At 42.5% G+C, this 20,664-nt stretch overlaps 1 protein-coding gene across 3 annotated transcripts in view; it reads left to right on the top strand.

The window, feature by feature from the left end:
• Positions 1–20,389, top strand: part of ASCC1 (activating signal cointegrator 1 complex subunit 1) — a 101,182-nt gene extending 80,793 nt beyond the window's left edge. For 2 of the 3 annotated variants that reach the window (XM_047703231.1, XM_047703230.1), the window contains exons 10-11: positions 19,906–20,064; positions 20,250–20,389. In XM_047703231.1, the coding sequence (XP_047559187.1) occupies positions 19,906–20,022 (117 nt within the window). In that variant the 3' untranslated portion in view covers positions 20,023–20,064; positions 20,250–20,389. The remainder of the gene's footprint in view (positions 1–19,905; positions 20,065–20,249) is intronic. The other variant, XM_047703229.1, reaches the window with a different exon arrangement.
• The last annotated feature ends 275 nt before the right edge of the window (positions 20,390–20,664 follow it).

Here is a 20,664-nt window from a genome sequence, read left to right as displayed (position 1 = left end):
GCGCCTGGGTGGCTCAGTGGGTTAAGCTGCTGCCTTCGGCTCAGGTCATGATCTCAGGGTCCTGGGATCGAGTCCCACATCGGGCTCTCTGCTCAGCAGGAAGCCTGCTTCCCTCTCTCTCTCTCTTTCTCTCTGCCTGCCTCTCCGTCTACTTGTGATCTCTCTCTGTCAAATAAATAAATAAAATCTTTAAAAAAAAAAAAAATTTAGAGAAGGAACCGTATTAAGTTTTTTTTTAAGATTTATTTATTCATTTTGGGGGGTAGAGGAACAGAGGGAGAGGGACAGCGGAAGCCAACTCTCTGCTAAGTATGGAGCCCCAGTGTAGGCTAATCCTAGCACCCTAAGATCATGCCCTGAGCTGAAACCAAGAGTCCAATTCTTTTAAAAAAAAAAAAAAAATTTTTTTTAAGATATTATTTATTTATTTGACACAGAGAGATCACAAGTAGGCAGAGAGTCAGGCAGAGAAAGAGGAGGAAGCAGGCTCCCTGCTGAGCAGAGAGCCCAATGCAGGGCTCGATCCCAGGACCCTGGGATCATGACCTGAGCCGAAGGCAGAGGCTTAACCCACTGAGCCACCCAGGCGCCCCCCCAAGAGTCCAATTCTTAACCGACTGAGCCACCCAGGCTCCCTAAACTGTATTAATTTTTAATACTTTACTTGGAAATAGGTTTTATTTTTTTTTAAGATTTTATTTATTTATTTGACAGACAGAGATCACAAGTAGGCAGAGAGGCAGGCGGGGGGGGGGGGGAACAGGCTCCCTGCTGAGCAGAGAGCCCGATGAGGGGCTTGATCCCAGGACCCTGGGATCATGACCGAGCCAAAGGCAGAGGCTTTAACCCACTGAGCCACCCAGGCGCCCCTGGAAATAGGTTTTAATCTATCTAGCCACATTGAGACTTTTCTTGAAAGATGTAAATGACAGTAACTCAAAAATTTCATTCATTTTTGCTTTTGTTCTATCTCTGCCCCTTAACATCTTTACAAAAGGACAGGTCAAATAAGTAAATTTAAATGAGATCTTTATTTAATTTGCTTAAGGAAGCTATTTAAAAATATGTACTATTTTATCTTTTTTGATGAAACATATACATAGAAAAGTACATGAAATACACACACACAGACACCCTCACACACACACAAATACTGTTTAACAAATAATCATGAAGTGAACAGTGTAACTACTACCAAGGTCAAAAAGGAGAACATACCTCCCATGTCCCTCCCTGGCCATTCCAGTTTGTCCTAAGGTAACAAAGTCACAATTAAATTCTTCAAACACCAGTAAAGATGCTTGTTTTGAATGATTACTTTTGTTTCACAGTATTAGAAGAGTATTGAACAGCTGAATTCATTTTTGTTGTTTTCTAGGGAAGATAGTGAGATTGAGAGCTATAGTAATTAAAAAAAAAAAGATATTAAGAGCACCTGGCTGTTTCAGTCAGTAGAGCATGGGACTCTTGATTTTGCGGTTGTGAGTTTGAACCACCCCCCCCCCCCCCCGTTGGGTGTGGAGCCTACCTAAAAAAAAACCCAGACATTAATTACTACAAAGAGAGACTGGCATTTAGAAACTATATTATTTCTTCTTAAAAAAAATTGTTATTGATCTTAGAGAGCGCTCCAGCATGCTCATGCAAGAGTAGGGGAAGGGCAGAGGAGAGGGAAAAAGAGAATCTCTCGCAGATTCCCCGCAGAGGGCTCAGTCTCACCACCTTGAGATCGTTACCTGAGCCAAAATCAAGAGTTGGATACTCAACCACCTGATCCACCAGTCACCCCAGAAACTATATTATCACTACGGGAGAAAACATTGTGTCTTTTGTTATCCATTATCCAATTCAATTTTCAGCTGTATTATATATTGTTATTGAAAATTACATCTTGGTTGCATGGCTCTTTAGAATTCTCCCCCCCCCCCAAAAAAACTCTCTTAGAAAGGCTTTCTTTGAAAGCTTGTCACTAAGTGTTCCATTGCACTGTTATATCAGAATAAACAATAGCAAATCAAACGTAGAATAAAATTATTGTCTCTCCTTACCACCATAGCTATGGTGTCATTTTTACTGCCTGATATTTCTGTGACTTGAAATTTTTTTTTCTGTGAAGTGAAATTCTAATCTTGATGTAAAATCAGTAAACAGATGTCACTTCCTCTTTAAGCTATTTGTACATATCGACACTATTGACACTTACCAAATTCAGTTCCCTCGGACATACTAGTATTTTGTAATAGCTTTTCTCCATAACAAAAGCAGTCACATTATTCTTGATAATCATGTGAAGTAGGAAATGTGTTAGAGGAGCGAACATACAACTTTCTGAAGATTTTCATTTATCAAGTTAAGATGTTGTGGAAAAGGTCAATTGGAGAATAAGAGACTCCATGGAAATTACACACACACACACATATATACACTCAAATGTACATATATTCAATTAAGGATTGGAAGATAAAGTTAAGATCTCTGGCAAAGGTGAAGACATGGAAAATATAAGGGAAAAATATGAGAAAGAGGATCCTTAAGCAGTGTAAAAATTAACTGTTAAGATTCCAAGCGGAGAAGAAAAAGATTCTCAAAGGAGAATTAGGTGAAAAAACAAAAAGATTCTCAAAGGAGAAAGTAGAGAGAGAATGAATTCTTGAAGTTGGATGAAGGAGGCTCTGGATTGGGAGTGCCCCGAGGCACCCAGCAGTTGCAAAGAAAAATCGTCTCCAGGAGATAGTTTCATCACTCTCTGCCTAATAATATTCCTCCAAGGAACTTTCTCCCCAATATGGCCAGTACACAGAGACAGCTGGGCCTGTAAGGAGACCGCTCCCCATAATCAGACATCCCAAACTCAAAGACACGAGATACTGGAGTCATGAGACTCAGGCTGAAAACAGCTATGTTTAGTGTGTTCAGAGAAAAGCCAAGCTTCAGATTGTTACCAGGTAATTGGGAACTGTTACAAAAGCATTGTGACATTGCAGTTACATTGCAGTTTTAAAAACCAGATCAAAATGCTTGAACTGTAAAATTCAGTAACTGAAATGAGCTCAGTGGATGGGTTTAGCAGCAAAGTAGATAAAGCTAAAGTGGGCTGGAGTGGGCTGGAAGTTAGGTCAGAAGAAATCATCCAGAATGTTGCATGGACAGAGGAAAAGGCAAAAATTAGAGCTGAGAGAGTAAGAGACCTAAAGGACAGAGTGAGAATATCTAACTGACCTGCGTTTAGTCAGTCCCCGAAGGAGAGGAGAAAGAACAGGGCAGAGCCGATGGAAGACCTCAGCTCACTGATAAAGGAGCACAGGCGTTCTAGGAAGTGAGCTTATATTAGATTTTTCTTCCCTACAGCTCGTGACTGCATCACAGACAACTTAATGAAACTACTTGGCCCCCAGCACTTTTTAAACTGAATTGGGGCACCTGGATGGCTCAGTCGGTTAGCATCTGCCTCAGGTCATGATCTCAGGGTCCTGGCATCAAACCCCCACATCAGGCTCCCTTTCCCCCTGTGATCTCTCTTGCTCTCACTCTCAGATAAATAAATAAAAATCTTTTTTTAAAAAAGATTTTATTTATTAGAGAGAGTGTGTGTGCATGAGACTAAGAGAGGACAGGATTGGGGCAGTGGGAGAAGGACAGTCGAGACTCCCCACTGATCCCAGCGACCCTGGGATCCTGACCTGAGCCGAAACCAGATGCTTAACTGAGCCACCCAGGCGCCCCTAAATAAATAAAAATCTTAAGGAAAAAATAAACTGAATGGCTGAAATTTGTTTTCCAATTCATTACAAAGAACAAAAAACCAGGAAATTCAGCTAAATAATGTGTTTCTTAAAGTAGACGGTAAACCTACTTTTAAACAAAAAAGAAAGATAAAAGTTATCCAGGAATTCTTTTTACTATTCTTATAACTTCACTGTAAGTCTGAAACTGTCAAAATAAAATTTTCTAAAAGAAGGAAAAACAGACGTGCACTTAGGAGGGGGATAGGACACTAGCCATTTGTTGTGTATACATGTATTTTTTGATAACTTCCTTCCAGAAGAGTTTATTGAAGTCTTAGCTATGTTTTGTTTCAGTGTTTAAGATAGATGCAGCTTTTATTAATTGTTGATCTTACCGTAAAAATTGGGCCATTTGATTTCAAAGGGTATAAAAGTTTAAGGAACAATTTTCTAATTAGAATGTTTCATATTAGAGTAAGCTACTAGGAAGTTAGCTAGCATCTTTCATTAGAATGTTTGTTGTTTGAAGAAATGAGAGTTCATTTCTCTAAAAAGCCATTCTTCTTGCTGTCATCCTTTTCCAGCTATTTCCTATTTAATCCCCTGCAACCTAGCTCTCACCTCTATTGTTGAACTGAAACAATACTGTAAAAGGTCACCATTGGCCCCTGTGTGTTTAGTGCCTTGACCTACTTTTACTTTTTCCCCAGTAACCACACTGAGAGTATTAAGCCCTTTTCTCCTTCAAATGTTCTCTTCTCTTGGCTTCAGTGGCTGTTGGCTCTCCTGGTTTTTTCTTGCCACTAAATCTACTTATTTTTTTTATTTCACTGCCATGTAGGGCTACTTTTTAAGGTTTTGTCCCTATCTGTTTCTCTTTTACTGCAGTCTTGTTATGTGCAAATTCTTCTCATCTTCCAAATACAGATAGTACCTCTGTCTGTGTTGGTAAGGCCCATCCCAGGCAATGGCACTCTTCCCTTCTCTCCTCACCAGATCGTGCAGAGACCTGTTGTGTGCTCCCCAGTGTTTAGCAACGTTTTTGCACCCAGCAAACACTCAGCTAGCTTTTCCGGATTGACTGACTAAAACTGCCTTTTACAGAAGTCAGATTTCGGAGGAGGAGAAGAAAAAGATTTTCTGTTTGCCAAAGGGGATGGTTTTTAACCCCGTACTTGAGATTGTAAACTCTTAGAGCAGGGGCCTGCAAGCTGTAGTCTGAGGGCCGGCTATGTCCTGCCCCCTGCCTGGCATATGGCCCGCAAACTATGAAGGTTTTTAATGGTTGGAAAAAAATAATCAAAAGAAGAGTCATACTTTAGGACATGTAAAAATCATGTAAAATTCAAATGCCACGGTCCATAGATAAAATTTTATTGGAACACGGCCGCCCTCATTTGGCTATGCACATCTGCCTGCTTTCGTGCTACAGTGCCAGGGTTGAGAAGTTGTGACAGAACCACATGGACACCTTGCCCTTTATGGGAAGAGTCTGCTGACACCTAAATGGTTAGAGTTTAGTTTAGTTTTCTTTTATTTCACCCAACACAACTTTATTTTTTTTAAAGATTTTATTTATTCATTTGTCAGAGAGAGAAGGAGATAGGCAGAGTGGCAGGCAGAGGCAGAGAGAGAAGCAGACTCCCCACTGAGCAAGGAGCCCAAAGTGGGAATTGATCCCAGGACCCCAGGATCATGACCTGTGCCAAAGGCAACCGCCCAACCGACTGAGCAACCCAGGCATCCCCCAACAGAACTTTATGATTAGCTATGATGTTCATATTTAATAGACCCTCAAGATATACTAGTTATATCATAAGTATTTAGTTAACAGTCAATCTTATTGAATTGTTATTTATTTGAATCTTTTCTAGCAAATTTTTATTTTTTTTAAAGATTTATTTATTTATTTGTCAGAGAGAGAGAGAGTGAGCACAGGCAGACAGAGTGGTAGAGGGAGAAGCATGCTCCCTGCGGAGCAAAGAGCCCGATGCGGGACTCGATCCCAGGATGCTGGGATCACGACCTGAGCCGAAGGCAGCCGCTTAACCAACTGAGCCACCCAGGCGTCCCTTTATTTTTAAAGATCTTATTTATTTACTTGAGAGAGAGCATGAGTTGGGGAGAGGGGCAGAGGGAGAAGCAGACTCCCCAATGAGCAGGGAACCCCAGGCAGGGCTCCACTCCAGGACCCATCACCTGAGCCAAAGGCAGACACTTAATCAACTGAGCCACCCAGGTGCCCCTGTTTATTTCTTTTTTTAAATGAGTTTACTAAATTCAAGAAAAAGAGGGCCCCACATTAAATATATCTATAGCTCATAACTCATAATCCTCTGTTAATAAGTGAAGTTCATTTTTCAATTAAATTTGATTGCAACTTTAATATTCCACATAGCAAGATTCAGCTGATATGGATCGTAATGAACTTGAATTTACACTTAACCTCCTTTTATTTCAGAATATAGCCAAGACAAATTTTATGCTTCTCTGTGGTACACATTCATTAACTTGAAAGATGAACAATGATTTCTTTGCCATTTCATTTATGCCTTATTACAGAATATATTAATAAAAATTATTGAATGAGGGGCGCCTGGGTGGCTCAGTGGGTTAAGCCTCTGCCTTCGACTCAGGTCGTGATCTCAGGGTCCTGGGATCGAGCCCCACATCGGGCTCTCTGCTCAGCAGGGAGCCTGCTTCCCCTTCTCTCTCTTTACTTGCCTCTCTGCCTACTTGTGATCTCTTGTCAAATAAATAAATAAAAATCTTTAAAAAAATTATTGAATGAGAAATAAAGAACACTGCTCTTGTAAATAAATTGTGCATATTTTATAATTAGCATGAATATCAGAAAAACGTGGAGTTTAAGAACAAACCTGGGACAAGACCTCTTGACAAAATGCGGCCACTATTATTTTGCTGTTAGTAATAAAATACGGCTCCTCCTCCATTCTTGATGGTTGAAAAGCAAAACTCATGGCAGTGGGAGATTTCAGGAAATCATTAGGGGCTTTTTCATATTTTGCTAGTAATAAATATACCGTATATGAAAAGAAATAAAATACTTCTGTCAGGTGATTGGGCAGTTTTTTCAAGCATCAGAGATAAAAGTGCAGTTTGAAATGCTTCAGTTTGGTTTTATAGGGTCTTATTTTAGGTTCTTGGGTCGGGGTGGGAGCCAGGAAGAAGATTCATATTTATTTTAGTATTTTACCAAAAATTTTCCTCTGCTTTTGCTTTATGTGTCACTTTGCCTGGAAAGTGAAGTCTTAAAACACTAATGAGGGCAACCCAAGACATGACTGTTAGCGAGGTGAAACCATCATTAAATTGAAACTGGAAAACGAGCACTCGGCTGATCTTTTAACAGAGCCAACGTCCACTCCAGAATGATGCTCCTTCTCTGGCCTGTTGCTGTCTGTTCATACACGATGTTTTTGTTTTGGGTTTTTTTTTCCCTCCCTTTACTCTCTTTTGAATTTATGTTTATTGGTTACTCTTCTTTGTGGTGGTTCTGGAATATGCGTATGTGTTGTTTTGGCTGTGGCAGGGGATGATGGCTTTGGAAGGGTCTCACCTGCAGAGCGACAAGATAGAGGCCATGGTTTGGCAAAGACGGTGACGACAGGAAATAGATATTTCCTTGACTATCTACTGCACATAAAACACTAAACTAGTGTCTTGGCATATTTGGGGAAGGGAGAATAAATACTTCGTTGTCTTTGGTCTGTCTGATTACATTTCCGTGAACTCGGAACAGAATGCCTGTTACAGTTGCGGGAAATACTCATCTCTCTTGTGTAGTCATTTCTGGGGATCCAGTCATATCATTTGGGGTACAGTTCACAAATGAAGTGAGTTGGATTATGGTTCATTTGGGGTCCATTATGGTTTTTTTTAATTGTGGTAAAATATAAGATTTCCCATTTTAACCGGTTTTAAGTGTATAATTCAGTGGCATTAAAGTAAAGTTCACACTGTTGTCCAACCATCGCCAGCATCCATCTGCAGAACTTTTTTATCATCCCAGATTGAAACTCTGCAACCATTAAGTAGTGACTGCTCGTTCTCTCCTCCCCTCATCCCCTAGCACCCACTGATCTGATTTCTGGCTCTACGAATTTGACTACTGTAGGTATCTCCTATAGGTGGAATCATACAGTATTTTGTCCTTTTGTTTCTGGCTTATTTCACGATTCATCAGTGTCGTAGCATGTATCAGAATTTTGTTTCTTTTTAAGACTGAATAATAGCTCATTGTGTATGTATATTCCATTGTGTGTTTTTGGCTACAGTGTAGACACACCAGGAGCCGAATATAAATCTGTACCCAGTGATGGGAACAGGGCACTGTCTTCTTTAAAGCAGCCTGTTGTCTAGAGACCAGACCAAGTGGAACCAGGTTCGATTGGGTGGCTTGGTGCCAACAATGTCTAAGTGTTATTAGAGGACATTGGTGTGATGAGATCAAAGAAACAAGAGTGAAGTCCTTTATGCCAGGAAACTTATTAAGCTGATGACTAATTAAGAAACAATGTCCTCTTTCCTCTATCCCAGTGATGAAACAATTTTATAGTTTGTGCTCAAATGCGAGCATTGTTATTACAAATTAAAAGTGAAAACACAGGATATAAATCAACCAGAGCACCAATTCAAAGTTTACTCTTTCAGTTGTAGGTTAAAACATTGAAACCACTTTCTTAAATTGTAGGGGTCTCGTTCTTGTAATCCCTGAGGTGTGGCGGGGGATGATAATCGCATCCCACTTCCAAGGCCTTTTGCTTATTTGACCTGTAGCCCTTTGCAGAGGGGAAGGAGGCCATGTGAACTGGCTTATAGACAACCAGATGTGTGTCTTCGTATGTAACACTGCTGTGGTGTTACTGGGGCAGGTTCCCTGGGGTTCTGACAGAGGACACAGTATCTCCTGTCTGTAATCAGGTGACTTTGTTGAGAATCCAGGATCCAGGTGTCCCCATCTTTCCCATCCTCCCAGGAGCCGTCACCACCTTAGCCATTATTTGGGCAATTGTTATCTCTATGTGTGGGTACTCTTGCGGCTGTCAAATGTTGCCAACGGGCATCTGATTTGCTCTTTAACTTCTGGAAACTGTTCTCACGTAGAAAAAGTTGGAATGGAGCTGGGCCAAGCCTAATGGCCTTGTTCTCTCCCCCTCACTTTGTTTTCTCTCTGAATTTGTTGCTTGGCACTGTAGTCAGCCCCTTTATGCCCAGCCTCCCTCAAGCCGTGTGCCTAGAGACCGCCAGGCCCTGAAGAAATTGTCTCTGCTGCTGTCCCCGGTGCTCCCTTTCCGGGGTTTCTTTCTGCTGACTTGCACTTCCTGTCGGATACATAATACAAGATCCAACACCTTCTGTTGCCTGTGCATGAGGGACAGTTCTGAATGATACCTGAGGGAAGACGACCAGACCGAAAATACAAGAGTGCTGACCTATTTGACAGAGCGTGAAGGGGCCTTCTGAGGGAAAGGATTTCTCTGCAGAAACAGTCTCTGCATTCGTCCTGAAAAGGCCCCTACTGGGGGCACTGAGAGGTGTCGGCTAGCCCGGAGCCTCCAGAGGCAGTTTTGCCCTGCCGAAGCAGTAATATCCATGCCTGGAGGCGAGGCTTCTGCCAGAACCAATCTGTTGGCAAACCCAGCTCCTAGGCGCCCATCTCTGCAGTGAGTTCTCCCTGCTGCGGGGGAGCGGGGCAGCGCGTGCTGTGGTTTGCGAGCTTCGGTCTAGGCTCAGCAGCCCTGTCAGCATGGCCTCTTCCTTCCTCCTGCCTCTGCCCCTCATTTTTTTCTTGCTGCTTTTTAAAATTAAGCAGCCCTGCAGGGAGGGGAAGTCCCTTGGCATTTTGAGTATTGAGGTGCTCAGCAGAACTGCCTGGCGTCCTGTTTGTATGGAGCTGTTTTAATTCACTCTCTAATAGGTCATTTGGCCTTACCAGCAGAGTCTTAAACTAAACTTGATAATCCTTACATCAGCAGTGAGGCTCAGGCCAAGCATCCAAAAGTGCAGCCCTGAGTGATTATCTGAGGCAAGTTTTGAAGCCTTTATTCCCCCGGCTCTGTTCGTCTGGCTTGTGCCTGGAGCCTCCTTGGGTCATGCTGTTAACATGCCTCCTGTTCACTGCAGCTAAGACAGGCAGGGGTTTTGGGAGAGCAGAATGAATGAAGGACTTCCAGGTTCACATCCCCATTCCGTGTAAGGAGCCTCAGAGTGTTCGTGTGCTGTGGCAGTCACTGGAGATGGGGTTTGTGCTCCGGAGACAGGCAAGCTTTTGGTCCACCTTTCATGGAGATGCACAGAGCATCTTCCTGCTGCTTCCCTGATGCAGGCAATTGATGATGTCAGGGGCTACTCCTCCCCCAGTCTGGCCTATACCTTGCTCCTTCGAGGCACGGTGCCCCAGACCTTTCTGGAAGTACATTATGTCCTTTTTTTTATTGGCTATTATTAGCTATTATTATTGGCACTCTCGCCACTTGATCACTGCAACTTGAGGTTTCAGATTAAAAGTGGCATCTTGGGCAGAGTTAGGGCTGTATTTGGAGACAATTCTAGGATAGGAAGTACCTGCCAGCCCCATTGGCTTTTATTCTGAAGTAGGTATTCCTGTTCCAGTCTTTCTTTATTCTGAAGGTAGTGTTCCTATGCCAGTCTTTAAAAATACTACAGCCTGTGAGACCAGATGATGACCACAGAGACTCGAAGCTGTCAGAGTTCTACAAAACCTTTGCCTTTTTATCTTTAAAGGAAACTCTGCTTTTTGCTTCCTCTGATGAGGAATTAATGGTTATAGGCCATAAGTGACAATCATACCCAGAGCTCAGAATTCCATCTTACAGTTTATCTTGTTCCAGCACAGCACATGCTTGGAAAGCATTGTCCCTGTTTAAAGATGGAGAATTTGGGGGAAGGAGTGGCTCTGTGGTTATTGACAGGAAAGCATTAAAGTCTAGTTTGCCCTAAGAACCATCTTGATCTCTCTCTCAAAAGAAAAGAAGTTCCTGTCTCTGTTTTTCAGACGAAGTTATGTGTGTTTTGTCTTTGTGTAGAGGAACATGGTTTAGTATGAATAGGTTCAGTTGTGTTCTTTTGCGATCTTTAGAAAGAATCCATATGAGTACAATCTTTGTGAATATCTTAAAAGCAGATGGGAGACCTTTTTTTTGACCCCTGGATGTGTTGGATCTCCGTTTTCCTTCTTGTCTTCATATCTCCCACATTTACTCTCTTCAGAAGTGATGTTACATGTAGCCAGAGGAAACATGCAAGGTACAGAAAGTCTTGAGAATTTGAATTGCATGGCACCTTGGCAGAAATTCATAATCATTTTTTTAGGTTAGGGGAATTTTAACAAAACTTTGAAACAGAACTTAGTTGTGGAAAAAACAAACAAACCCTGATTTGTGATCCTAATTCTAAGTGAGATTAGTACTGTGATGTATGTGGAGCTGTGATATTGTTCAAACCTATTGTAGTTTTAGTCTGATGTCCATTACTTTCTGTCTGCGCCCCAAAGTCTTCATCTTGTGCGTGGAGGCCAGTTTCATGAAGAACGCGTCTGAAATATGCCATTATTTGTTTTGTTGCTTCTCAGGATCTCCCAAGGTCTGTGAGGATTGCTTTTCCCATTATTTCTTTTTCATTCTTGGCCATAGAACCCCATGAACAGTTTCTTTGCAGAGTGACTGCGTACACATGGCCCAAGAATGGAACTGCCCCTCTTGGCATTCTCTGGCACAGATGTGTTACTCAAATTGTGACACACATAGCACAGTGCCTTGTGGATGTGGTCTTCTACCGGCCTGTGTTCTGGGCCTGGTCCTGGGATCTCCTAAATTTGTATCACAATGTTAGTGGTCTTAGCCTGTCTGGTTCTTTTCTTTTAAATAATAAAGCTCAGCTCTGGTGTCACAGCAGTTTGTTTGAAGGGTTAATGAGCTTTGTGAGATACTTTTAGATCCTTAGAGGAAAGGTGTTATTTAACCACAGCAAGGCTTCATGCTGGGAATGCTTTCCTACAGAGCTCTGAGTGTCTGTCAGACTCTCTTCCATTCATCCTCATCCCTGGTAGGGAGGTAGGTGGGTAAGCATTGCTATTAAGTACAAAATAGTGTTATTTACTGTTACTTTCATCTGTAGCCTGGGGGGTAATTGTAAGAAATAGAACTTGTAAAACAGATTATAGAAGAAAAACACTGGGAAAATCTCAAAGTATCATGCACTTGATACTCTTGTTTCATCTACTTGGGTCTAAAGTCTGAGTGCCACACATGAAAACGATAGGAAGCATCCCTACCTCAGGAGAACTGGGACCCAGTACATCCTGCCAAATACTTGCATTAACTGAACACCAGTACTTATTTTCAGTTGTACTACTTTACGTTCTGAGGGTCAGTTTAACTCAAATATACCAGGAATCATTGTATATTTCACAGGCCTTCGATACTTGGGATTTTTATTTTGGAGTTTGAAATGAATTTCCTCCTGGTGAAGTCATGTTGGGCAGCAGATAGTTTGCTGTGGCCTCCCAGTATAAGAGTTAGGTTTTTGTAAAGGAGAGATCTTTGGAGAGAGGGGCCACTACCTTGTCTAAGAAGAACGAGAACAAGCCTCATTTGGGAAGCCACGTGGGCGGAGATCCCCAACAGGCTTGTCATTATGCTCTTGAGGACTGACCATTCATTTGGTTTCGTGGCTTGAGGTCACAGATAGGAGAAGGCTCCTCTCCACCCTCTTTCCACCTATGTCTGAGATTAATTATACATGGAGTTATTTCTGGTCTTCGATGGTCATGTCACAGGGCCTGGGAGGAAGAAGTAGAAGGTATGAAATGAATGCAAGGAAAAATGACCACAGTTAGCCCTTAAGTCTCACTATTTGTTTTCTTTCAGTGTATACCACGACATTACTAGAAATCAATAATTCCCTCTGTGTTCTCCCTAGGAAACAAACATGAACAAACTAAGAAATGATAGGCTTCACAGATCATGTGAACAAGGGACAGCAGGATGGTTGGATTTTCTCTCATACTTCTCTGTCAAGGAAGCCTTGGTTTTGACCTGTTAAAAAAACAAAATTCAACTGAGTAAATTTGAAGATCTGATTGATTTTATTTAATGATTCGTGAATCCAGCAGCAACCCATCTTAGCAGATAGAAGGGAGCTGGAAGGAGCTGTACCAAATGAAAGGCTTTTTATAGGAAGAACAGGGCAGAGAAAGGAAGTTTCCAGCCAAAAGTGGTTTATTTCAGGCAAGGTCACCTTTGTTTAGGGGAGGACAGGGGTGTGTCAGGCAGATGAGCTCTCTGGTGCTGACCATGGAATTCCAGATTGACTGGTGAAAAGGTCACATTCCTGGAAGGGGCCGAAACTCCAATTAGGTTAGATATTGTCTTGGTTTGCTGATGTGGGGCTTAGCACAGGGGACTCCATTTGGGGCCTGTTTTTATTTTATTTTTAACAGACCAAAACCTTCATCTTGGTGGTCCACATTTCTCTCTTTACTTGGTGAAAGGGAAAGTTTATTCCATTTCTAAAGATACTGTGAGTATTCAGTAAAGGACAGCAGCTGTGTGCACAGCAGTTTTCAAACGTCGTATTTATACTTTAAAAAAATATTTTATTAATTTATTTGAGAGAGAGAGAGAACACGAGCAGGGAGGAGAGCAAGAAACAGGTTCCCTGCAAGCAGGGAGCCTGATGCCCGGCTTGATCACAGGACCTGCCCAAAGGCAGACACTAACTGACTGAGCCATCCAGGTGCCCCTCAAACATCATATTTATACTTACTTAGATTTAAATTTTTTTTTCCAAATGATTCATTTTTTTAGATTTTATTTATTTATTTAACAGAGACACAGTGAGAGAGGGAACGCAAGCATGAGGAGTGGGAGAGGGAGAAGCAGGCTTCCCGCTGAGCAGGACCAAAGGGTCAATCCTGGGATCATAACCTGAGCCAAAGGCAGACGCTTAACGACTGAGCCACCCAGGTGCCCCTAAAATTTTCTTTTTAAATTGTCCAAATTGGTACTTATTGCTTGCACGTAGTATCCCAAATATTTGAAGTTTTAAATCCTAATTTTATTTCCTTATTAAATATTTGTAGTTTTGTGTAGCTATTCATTGTTATGTTCCTTTACAGCAGGCTTTTTATTTTTTTTTTATTTTATTTATTTATTTATTTTTTTAAAGATTTTATTTATTTATTTGACAGAGAGAGATCACAAGTAGACGGAGAGGCAGGCAGAGAGAGAGAGAGAGGGAAGCAGGCTTCTTGCTGAGCAGAGAGCCCGATGTGGGACTCGATCCCAGGACCCTGAGATCATGACCTGAGCCGAAGGCAGCGGCTTAACCCACTGAGCCACCCAGGCGCCCCTACAGCAGGCTTTTTAAAAAAAATGCTGGCTTCCAGCACAACAGGACTCTGTGTGTGTGTGTGTGTGTGTGTGTGTGTGTGTGTGTGAGAGAGAGAGAGAGATGTTTCAGAAAGAAAATGGTTTAGGTTTCAAAATTCCCAAGGGAGTTGTTATAAAACAACAGTGAGGAGAAAAAACTCAGCATGATTTAAATACCTTGACGTGATTCTTTTTTAATTTAAATTTTTCCTGCTAGGTCTTTTATTTCCCAAACAATAGACTGCTCTGCTCTTCATGAACTACTTTAGGCTAGAGAACACAACCAAGTTTCTTTTTTCTTTTAAGCTTTTTTTTTTTTTCTTCTTTCCCCTTTCAGGTACCTAATTAAATAGAGCCCCTCGAGTTCATTTTCTTCAGGGATTCAAGTAAAACTCTTCCAGCCATCTGATTCTTATACCAGGTCCCAGATAAGAGGTGGCAGGGAAAGTAGGAGTGAGCAGTGGAAGAATGTGTTCATCTCCGTCTCAAGGTGGTGCCGGGCGGAGAGCCTTCCCTGTGGCTTAAGCAGGGATGTGGGAAGGGGCTGGGGGTGTTGGGGTTCAAGAGCCCAGACTCCAGGTAGGCTTCCCGGGTTTAAATCTCCGCTTTGTATTTTCCTTTTCCTTTTCCAGCTTTATGAATCTCAGTTTCGCACCCTTTATTTGCTATGTACCTGTGGGCCAATCACTTAAGCCTTTTATTTTTTTTTTATAATTTTTTTTTTTTTTAAATTTATTTGACAGAGAGAGATCACAAGCAGGCAGAGAGGTAGGCAGAGAGAGAGGAAGGGAAACAGGCTCCCTGCTGAGCAGAGAGCCCGATGCGGGGCTCGATCCCAGTACCCCAGGATCATGACCTGAGCCGAAGGCAGAGGCTTAAACCACTGAGCCACCCAGGTGCCCCTCACTTAAGCCTTTTAAACTCCACATTCAGCTGTACAATGGGAATTAAGAATTGTATCTGCTGCTTGGGGTTTTGAGGGTGCAGTCAGAAGGTCACGTGGAGCCCACAGCAGGATGCCAGGCACACACGCTTGCCCAGTCAGGTGGCCAGTAACAATCTTTATTTTATTAGCGTTATCAGTACTTATGTATGTATGAGTCACTCTGCTCTTTTTTTTTTTTTTTTAAGATTTTATTTATTTGACAGACAGAGATCACAAGTAGGCAGAGAGGCAGGCAGAGAGAGGGGGGGGAAGCAGCCTCCCCACTGAGCAGAGAGCCGGATGTGGGGCTCGATCCCAGGATCCCAAGATCATGACCTGAGCCGAAGGCAGAGGTTTAACCCACTGAGCCACCCAGGCACCCCACTCTGCTCTTTTAATATACATTTAGTAGCGCTGGCATTAGCTGTGTTAAAAGTCTCCTTTACTATATATTTGAGCTTGCAAAAATTTAAATCGACCTGGTAAAAACTACCATAAACAAAGTCAAATGACAAATGGGTCAAGGGCTGTATTTGCAATGCATAATGTAGACAAAGGGTTCATTTCCTAATATATAAAGAACTACTACTCAATTAAAAAATGAATAGTTGTAAGGCTTTTTATGGTGGTATTTTTCCATTTAACGGTGCTACAGATTTCGTGTCATGAGTACTCAGAGCAAAACAGGAAAACCTTAGGTTGGAGGGGGTCTCGGGACATATATAGCCAAAGAAATATCCATGAGTGTGTAAACAGACCTGAAATTTTTATGTTTCCCCATAAAGTAGCTCTCTCTCAGAAATGTTCTGTTACTGTCTGCAGTACCTCCTGTGTACCCTGTCACCCGTGATTTTCTCATCTCCTTTTCCTGGCTCCCCTGCACCCAGAAAGTCACAGAGTCTTTTCTGGGTTTCATTCAGAGTAGTTCACAACTGCTTCAATCTTTTCAGGCATGCAACTACTATCTTAGTCAAAAAGATATTCAGTACCTTACTGGACTGTTGGTTTCTCTTACTTTCCCTCATCCTTCCTCCAGGCACCACAGTATACCACACCCAGATCAGTTTCCTTAAGACGGTTTTTGTCTTGGCCCACCAACCTACTCAGAAACCTTCAGTGGTTCTTACCATCTAGAATGGAGTCTGCCTTCTGAACCCAACCCTCAGGGTCCTTTTCTGTGATTCACTGTTCTTCTGTCTCTAGCCTTACTGAGTCTTTTTCACTATGACTCTTTAGGGACCCTCTAAACACTTAACCTAATGGGCATGGACTGGCCCACTGTGCCCATTTCTGCCTTTATGCTGCCCAGCTCGGCTCCCGTCTCCTCCAGCCCGCTGGCTGGCCTCTGTGCCTTCGGCGCCCATTGTTTTCTTGCCTTGCTGCATGTATTAGCTGTCTGGACCTCCCCTCTCACGCTTAACCTCTGGCCCCTATGTTGTTTTAGGTAAACCTTTTCTTTTTCTTTTTTTTTAAGGTAAACCTTTTCATTGAAGTAGAACATAATCCAGAGGTGCCCAGATCACAAAGTAGATCAGTAACTTTTCACAAGGTGAACACACCCATGTCATCCACATTCCTCTCTTCTGATTCACACCCTGCCTCCCTAACTAGATGGTAAGCCCTTGAGAGAACTATATCGTGTGCCTTTGTGTGAAAACGCATGGAATCAGGTGCTCAGTGACATTCCAGATCAGGAATTTGAGCTAAGAAAGGGATGTAGGGTGGTGCCTGGGTGGCTCAGTGGGTTGGGCCTCTGCCTTCGGCTCAGGTCATGATCTCAGGGTCCTGGGATCGGGCCTCTCATCAGGCTCCCTGCTCAGCAGAGAGCCTGCTTCTCCCTTTCCCACTCCCCCTGCTTGTCTCTCTCTCTGTAAAATAAGTCAATAAAGTCTTCAAAAAAATTAAAAAAAAAAAAAGGGATCTAGGCTTTAACAGATAAGAAACACATAGAAGGGGTGCCCGGGTGGCTCAGTCGGTCAAGCATCTGCCTTCTGCTCAGGTCATGATCCAGGGTCTTGGGATCGAGTCCCACGTGGACTTCTTGCTCAGTGGGGAGCCTGCCTCTCCCTCTGCCTGCTGTTCCCTCTGCTTATGCTGTCTCTCTCTCTCTCTCTCTCTCTGACAAATAAATTAAAAAAAAATTTTTTTAAAAAAGAAACACAGAAATTTAAAGGAGTATGTGAAATTTCCATTATTAACAGCAGATTCTTTCTTGACAACTAGTTACAGTTTAGATATGATTAGAGAGAATATAATTTGGTGAGTCTGTTCAAGGGTTTCTAGGTGGTGACCTGTAAGTAAGACCTTCAAATCCAGTCTGAACAAGCCCGTGTCATAGCTTTCACTTTTCAGATAAGGTACGCAGACCTGTACAACGTTAGTTTTCGTTGTCATTCTCTCTAGCAAATATTTATTGACCATACACAGTCTACTAGGTATGGTTCCAGCGTATGTTAGTATTCAGCTGTGAATAACACACAAGATTGTTCCTCTTTACAGAGCTTGTATTTTAATGAGTCACTAGAAATAATTGGTAGAACTGAAAGAAAGGCTTTAAGACTGAAGGTACACAACAAGGCCTAAATAGGAGAATGGTGAAAAATGGTTACGAAATCCTCATCAACATACAGAGGGAATAAGAGCATGGAGATAGGAGGGGCTCAAGGATGATCAGCCCCGCTCTAGGGACATCTGGTAAGAAATCCATTTGTTTGGGACATTACCAAAGGTATGAAAGACCGGCGGCAACTCAGAAAGGCAAAATAAGTCCAGAGTTAAGGAGAGCAGAGAGATTTCAAAAACATCATAGGAAATACTTAATTTTCAGCAGAGCCTTACAGTTTACAAGGAAGGGACTTTGACTTGTTCATCCCACCGGATCTTGGCCACTCTGATCACGTTCGCACGGTCATGCAGCTTCTGTGGGCTGGCCGTGAGTGTAGACCGACTGCCGAACTCTTCTCCAGGCTGCTCTTATCACCGTTTTTTCCTGTTTACTTTAAAGCTCAAGCATGAGGAGCTCGCTGGCTGTCACGCCGTGCAGAGGTTGTCCACATAAGGCAAAGTGAAGTCAGGCACATTGTTTGGCAGCCCCTTGCCGTGGCTCTGTCACTTGGAAACCTAGGCACAGCGGATGGACGGTAGAGGACCCCTAGGCTGCTAAGCCTGAAACAGTAACTTGTTGAAAGTATTATGAGTTCCCTTTTTGTTCTGTTTTGTCTTGTCTTTTATTGCCCCTTTGGTTATATCTTTTTTGAAACTACAAGGCTTCAGTTTGCAAAGCTATCAATCTGCCAGTCTTGGCGTGGCTTTCCCTTCGAATTAAGGTTCAACAAAGGGATTAGCAGATAACCATTTCAGGCTGTGTTTCTTTACGCAAAAGGGTGGATATGGTTTGAACAGGCTGCCAAAGCCAGGAAGAGAAGTTAATTGCGTAAATCAATGCAGCCAAGAGCTGATCACCTTTCTGAAAGACAAGACCATGCAGCATACAACCTCTAAATAGATCTTTGGGGTCAAGTTGATGTCATGTGGAAGAATCAATATTTACTGGGCTTTATAAAGTTAGCCTTAATGAACCCCAGGCATTTTGCTAGGCTGCTAATTGCAGTAAGAGGGAAGGCGACAGTGGCTGAAGTCCATGGCTATGGAGCTTGTGCAAAAATAAGTGTAGAGACCGTCACTTGCTTTTGTGCAAAGGGCCCACCCTAGATTCTACCCAAGCTTTTCTTGGGTATGTGTATGGGAAGGCTGGCTCTCTTGGGGTTTTACTGACATTTTAAGAAACGGCAGCTCTTGCATCCTAACAGAAGAACATAAGCCTTTTACACTTCCACACCGTTATCTAAGCAGTTAACTTTCTGAGATGAGTTTTTTTTTTTTTAAGATTTTATTTATTTATTTGACAGAGAGCACAAGCAGGGAGAGTGGCAGGCAGAGGGAGAGGGAAAAGCAGACTCCCTTCTGAGCAAGGAATCCGAATCAGGACTCGATCCCAGGACCCTGGGATCATGACCTGAACTGAAGGCAGACACCTGACCAACCGAGTCACCCAGGCGCCCATCTGAGATGCTCCCTGATGTTGTTTTGGATTCTGCCTTATAAATGTGCTAATCACGAAGGCAGGTCCCTCTCAGAGTATAGCTCATCCCTCCGTCTGGCACACTTGAAAGCTTTTAAAGTAAAGAATTGTAGTAAAGAGCATTTACTTTAGGATGCTGGCTTCAGTCCAAGTTGAGTAAAAGGTTTTTTGATAAATATCATTTGCATGTGTGATATCATCCAGTAGAAGGCTGTTTGGTATGCCTGAATGTTCTGGATTCCTCTCGGGGTTGGCAGAATCACTGGTGGGTTAGGAACCTTATCTTCTATTTATTTTAATGGGTGCTTCTACTACATGTTGTTGACTAGGTAGAGGAATGCAGTCAGATTTTGTCCTGTCTGTAACAAAATACTGACCCTGTAGAGTCAGGAACTGAAAGTCGTCAAGCAGCTTTGTTAGGTGCTATGACTCAGAGTGTAGCCCCAGGATGTTTGTTACAAGTTCTTGGTCATGGGTGCTTAGTAGATAAATTTTGGAATTGACCTTTCAGCCCTCTTTCCTTAGTGTCTTTCATCAGTGGAGGTTTTAAAATGCACCAGAGAGAAGAGCTTCTCTTCTCTTCCCTCTCCCACTCCTGTCCCTTCTCTCCAGGATCGTTTTTCAGAACAAACACTGAAAAAAAGCACGAGAGGTTTGTTCGGATTGTTGTAGTGTTTTTACAAGAGAATCTGATGGCTGCTATTTTCATCTGTAGTTTCCTTTGGATATTCATTGTGGGTTTGTATTCTTTCTTTTCAGCTCTTTGAGAACTTCTACTTTGGTACCCTGAAGCTCAATTCAATTCACATCTCTCAGAGGTTCACGGTAGACAGCTTTGGAAACTACGCTTCCTGTGGGCAAATTGACTTCTCCTGAGGTGGATCTTGGGAAGTGCTAGAAGTTGAACATCCTCACCGGGTACTGAGGGAAAATACCTCTGTTTGAATTACTGAAGAGGGAGGGAGAAATTTGGATGGTGACTTTCCTGGGTGGCTCCACACACAAACCATGGTCTCTCATGGTTGTCCCCAGTCCTCAAACTGTCAGCTAAGGTGGCTGCGGGCACAAGGTAGTGTAACCCGTGGCTTGTTCGTCTTTCACAGGGTCTGCCTTTCTTTCTGAAGGTCTTCTCTGGAATTGTACGTCTCAAGCCCATTGGAGCTGAGATTCACGTTATTTCTTATACACCTATGGATTTTCCTACAGCCATTAAACTCTTTCATAGTAGTACTTTAAAAGAGAATTAAAGACCTGGTTTTGTTACTCTCTCCACCTAAATCAAATGTCTGCAGTTTTTAGAAGGTTTGATTTTTACTTCCCTTTAGACCTAAACTTTTTTTTTAAAGATTTTATTTATTTATTTTTTAAAAAGATTTTATTTATTTACTTGAATGAGAGAGATCACAAGTAGGCAGAGAGGTGGGCAGAGAGAGAGAGAAAGGGAAAGCAGGCTCCCTACCGAGCAGAGAGCCTGATGCGGGGCTCAATCCCAGGACCCTGAGATCATGACCTGAGCCA

This window comes from Lutra lutra, chromosome 14 (genome assembly GCF_902655055.1).
Source record: "Lutra lutra chromosome 14, mLutLut1.2, whole genome shotgun sequence".
Lineage (NCBI taxonomy): Eukaryota > Metazoa > Chordata > Mammalia > Carnivora > Mustelidae > Lutra > Lutra lutra.
The sequence above is the reverse complement of the archived record's forward strand: the minus strand, read 5'-3'. Positions and strand labels throughout refer to the sequence as shown.